Source organism: Oryctolagus cuniculus, chromosome 12 (assembly GCF_051225735.1).
Source record: "Oryctolagus cuniculus isolate XC-2025 breed Fujian yellow rabbit chromosome 12, ASM5122573v1, whole genome shotgun sequence".
In the NCBI taxonomy this organism is placed as follows: domain Eukaryota; kingdom Metazoa; phylum Chordata; class Mammalia; order Lagomorpha; family Leporidae; genus Oryctolagus; species Oryctolagus cuniculus.
Genome location: NC_142878.1, coordinates 54,992,963 through 54,997,453, shown reverse-complemented (window position 1 = coordinate 54,997,453; position 4,491 = coordinate 54,992,963). Strand labels below are relative to the sequence as shown.

At 33.9% G+C, this 4,491-nt stretch overlaps 1 protein-coding gene across 1 annotated transcript; it reads right to left on the bottom strand.

The window, feature by feature from the left end:
* Positions 1-2,851: 2,851 nt before the first annotated feature.
* On the bottom strand, positions 2,852-4,162 carry LOC100345354 (olfactory receptor 4K2). Its single transcript, XM_002717846.2, has 2 exons — positions 3,245-4,162; positions 2,852-2,953 (listed from the first exon to the last, which is right to left on the bottom strand). The coding sequence occupies exons 1-2, from the start codon at positions 4,160-4,162 to the stop codon at positions 2,852-2,854; spliced, it is 1,020 nt and encodes a 339-aa protein (XP_002717892.2).
* Positions 4,163-4,491: the final 329 nt, after the last annotated feature.

Sequence of the window (4,491 nt, the reverse complement as noted above, 5' to 3'; positions counted from 1 at the left end):
TGGGCCCTGCACCCCATGGGAGACCAGGAGAAGCACCTGGCTCCTGCCTTTGGATCAGCACGGTGCGCCAGCTGCAGCGCGCCAGCCGTGGCAGCCATTGGAGGGTGAACCAACGGCAAAGGAAGACCTTTCTCTCTGTCTCTCTCTCTCACTGTCCACTCTGCCTGTCAAAAAAAAAAATGATTTATTTCCTTTATTCCTCAGACAACTCTGTAGTAAGGGCCCCTACTATTTCCTTTTATTGATGTTGAAATGCTGAGAGACATTAAATATGCTGCTCAAGTTTATAGCAGTAACAGCGGAACTGGCATTAAACACTGTTAAAAAGATACCAGGATCTAAAACTTACTCATGCACTCAGGGTGAATCTAGATTCTGCAGAGGCTAAGCCTAACACAATCTGAAGGCACATGTTTCAGAAAAAAATCAAGTCATCAATAAAAAGTTGTTAGGGCTCAGTCGGGGCCTCAGAGGAGACACAGGCAAAGGAAGGGGTCTACATCTTATGCTTCATTAGCTTCATGATAAGTCCATGGTCCGTACAGAGTGTGGTATTCTGAAAATTCTCCCCATTTTTAAAAGTAAGCAATATGTATAATTTTATGGGCATTTTATTATATATGCAATTCTTTCAATTATTACAACTTATCACTAATCTTTCATTTTACTTGAATTTTTTCAACTGCATTCAACTTTTCTGCTTACTTTTGCAAGACTCATTACAATTGATTTTTTACAGTTTTAAAAACTCATATAGACTTTTTATCACCAAGCTTCATGGCTCTTCAAATACCTATAAGGAGCTGAAGTTGTTTGTGAATATAATTTTCTTTTAAATACTTCGTATTTCTACATTTTCTCAATTGTGTTACTGGAAATAGTGCAGACCATTTAAAACTACATATATTTTATATATAAGTATATGTAATAACAGATCATTTTCTGATTGTCTAACATGCTATGCAAAGCTCACTTTCTGCCTTTTGCTATGCTGGTGGCTAATGTACCCACCCTTCCAACAAGTTAAGGAGTTGATGACCATGCTGCTGAGCTTACCCTGGGTTTAAAAAAATGTGTCAGCAGCTTGCAGAGCATTTTTGGTTATACAATGATCCACTATGAGTCCTAATTAGGGTTCTAAATGCAGAAATGCCTTGAATGTTGACTCCTCATGTCTAGCCACCAGGCCAGGTAAAAAGCAGTTCCCTTCACATGTGGAAGTCCTCCAGAGGCAGTCTCTAGCCCTTTCATTCTCAGCTACTTTCAGTTCCACCACCCAGGCTCACTACTGACTTGTCATATGGACTTGTCTGCTGATAATTTACATTTGAAGCTGCTTTGGCAAATGGCCTTGAGCTTTGAGTTTTCCACAGAAGCACTGATGACTGATGGCATAATTTCCGACAGACTCTACAATTTTATGTTGCAAAAAGTAAGTAGCTCATTTCTTAAAATATTCTCCTGACACGTTGTATCTTTCATAAAACATCAACTAAAATATTCTACAAAAATAAGGTCCCTGATTCTGAACATATGTTAAGTAAGCATGGCACTGCAAAAAAGAGAAAGTTAAACAAAACCTGAATTCATCCATTTGAATCCCTATTTTTAAATAAAATTGTGCTATTAGTTCATTGACATAAATTTTTAGTATGCCTGTGTTAATACTGTAGACATTTTTATCCAATGATTTCAAAACTGCATAGGTTTTAAACACAATATCACACACTCTTAAATTGTACATTTGTTCCCTGTTTTTGTAAACAAAGTGTATTTGCTTAATACATTAATAAAGAAAAAACATGTACCAACGATGAAATATCACATTCCCATTATTTGGCTTAAAAGTTAAAAGTAAGAATTTTCCCTTATTAATTTGTCTCTCAGAGGCAGTAATTAACATATTCATATAATTCTTTAACAGTTTACTTAATCATGTCAGAAAAAAAATAACAACTTGATATTTGTCAAATACTATGATTCCAATGTATCTTTTCTTTTGTGGATACAAGTTGGATAATAAATCTGATCCTACATTTCATAAATATCCATTAGCAATTCTAAATGACTTTTGATTTTTAATGTTTTCTACTATTTAAAAAAGACTTGTAAACCAAGGTACCCAAGAAAATTATGTATTTCTCATGACTCATAACTCTGAAATTCCAGTAACTAAAAAACGGGAATAGGGGCAGTTTACATACCTGCTGGTTAATATTAAAGCCAAAGTTCTTAATTTAAAAATAATACCTATTTGTATATAAAATTACATTATTAAGCTCAAATTACTTATTTGTATCCAAATATAAACAGAAAACATGACTTAACCAAAATGTAAAGCAATATAATGCTTTAAAATGGAAGCATATGTTCCCCATAAACTATCATAAGCTCTATCTTGATTTAATTCTAGTTTTAACATTATAGGCATTAAGAAATCATAGTATCTGTGTTAAACAAAAATGCATTGCTTTGCAACTCATTTCATATTTTCTAATTTTCAGAATTCTTCAAACTTTCTACTTACTGTGAGTTATCAAAGAAAAGGATCTTAGTAGGACTGCTTTGTTTATTAGCCAAATGTGATTGATGCATCCTCCTATATTACATCATTTGCTTTTCACCCCATAAACATTTGCAATAAATTCTACTCACAGTTTCATTTAATAGGAGATATCACAATGTGTTTAAATGTTAAGTAAGCATGGCACAGGATGTGATCAGGAAACCATCACTTTTCTGTCTGAAGATGAGCTTCTACACAAGTGTGAATTATAGAAATATTGCTAATTATAACAGTTTAGAGCCAAAACTCCAAATAATTCAATCACTAACTATATGTAATTATCTCTTAGTTCTTCTTTAATTTATTTTTCTCATTCTTTGTTCCCTTTTTCAGTGAATTAATTACCATTATTGAATTCCTAACCAGAACAGTCACTTCTGACCTTTTATGGTTTTAGTTTCTGTAAGACTTCATTTGTGCTAACATGATTTTTCTGAAATTTCAAATGACTTTTGAACAAACACATAAAAATAACTTCAAAATGCACTTGACCTTGTGCCCACACCAATTCATGGCAATTGTAATTTGATAATTACTACAGAAATAGAAGCCTAGCATGGAGTTGTAATCAACATTATGTGTCACACAAACTATGACACATAATGCCTTAGAAGCTAAAACTAGAAGTTAGCAAATCAAAGCTAAGAAATAATGAGAAGGAATTGTCTTGTGGGAATTTAAAAACCTATTTTTCAGTTTCTTTATGGCTGTCTGTACATCTTGATTCCTTAAGGTATAGATCACTGGGTTCAGAATTGGAGTAAAAATAGTATAAAACACAGATAGGATCTTGTCCACCAGAAAGCTGCTTTGTGGCCACATGTAGATGAAGATGCATGGCCCAAAGAACATGAAGACAACAATGAAGTGAGCGGTACAGGTAGAAAGAGCCTTAGATGATCCTCGGGAAGAATGATGCTTTATAGTAACCAGGACAATAACATAAGAATTAAATAAAAGAATAAAGCAGGACAGAGCAATTATGCCACTTGTTGAGATCATAAAGAGACCCAAAACATAAGTATCCACACAAGCCAGCTGGAACACCACAGGAAGGTCACAGAAAAAGCTATCTACTTTATTGGGACCACAGAATGGTAATGTGAGGGCAAATATGACCTGACTCATTGAATGCATGATTCCTACAATCCAGGAAGCTACCACAAATGCAACACATACGTGAGTACTGATAATTGAAGCATAGTGCAGGGGCTTACATATTGCAATGTATCTATCAAAGGACATAGCCATGAGTAAAATAATCTCAGTACCAGTGAAAAGATGTAGGAAAAATATCTGAGTGATGCAGCCATCAAAAGAGATGGTTTTATTACTGATTAAGTAGTCCATAATCATCTTGGGAATGGCAAATGAAGCAAGAGACATATCAATTATGGAAAGGTTTGTAAGCAGGAAATACATTGGTGTGTGTAGGTGAGAGTCACCTATAACTGTGATGACTATGAGGCTATTACCCACCATTGTTGCCACATACAACAATGAAAACACTGTAAAGAAAAATATCTGCAGTTCCCAGGAATTAGAGAGTCCCAACAAAACAAATTCAGAAACAATAGACTGATTGGCAAGGTCCATTGTCTAATTCACAGGTAGAAGCCTGTATTAAAAAGAAAAAGAAAAAAAGTTAAATGAAAGCATTATTCAAAGGAAACAAAATCTCCAAATCCAAGAATCTATTTTAGTAGATTTTGTTTACTCTGTGAGAATTTTTCCAAACTATTATTTTTATTCTTCTCATTTAGTACATTAATTGGAAGGGAAATTATAGAGTCATAGTGATTATAGCAAAATAATATTTAAATGAGGTATTGAAAATAACATTTTCTTTTTTTGGCAGTAAATGGAAATCAAAACAAGATATTCTGTACAGACTTAACTACCTATTTATCCATCCAATTATCTAT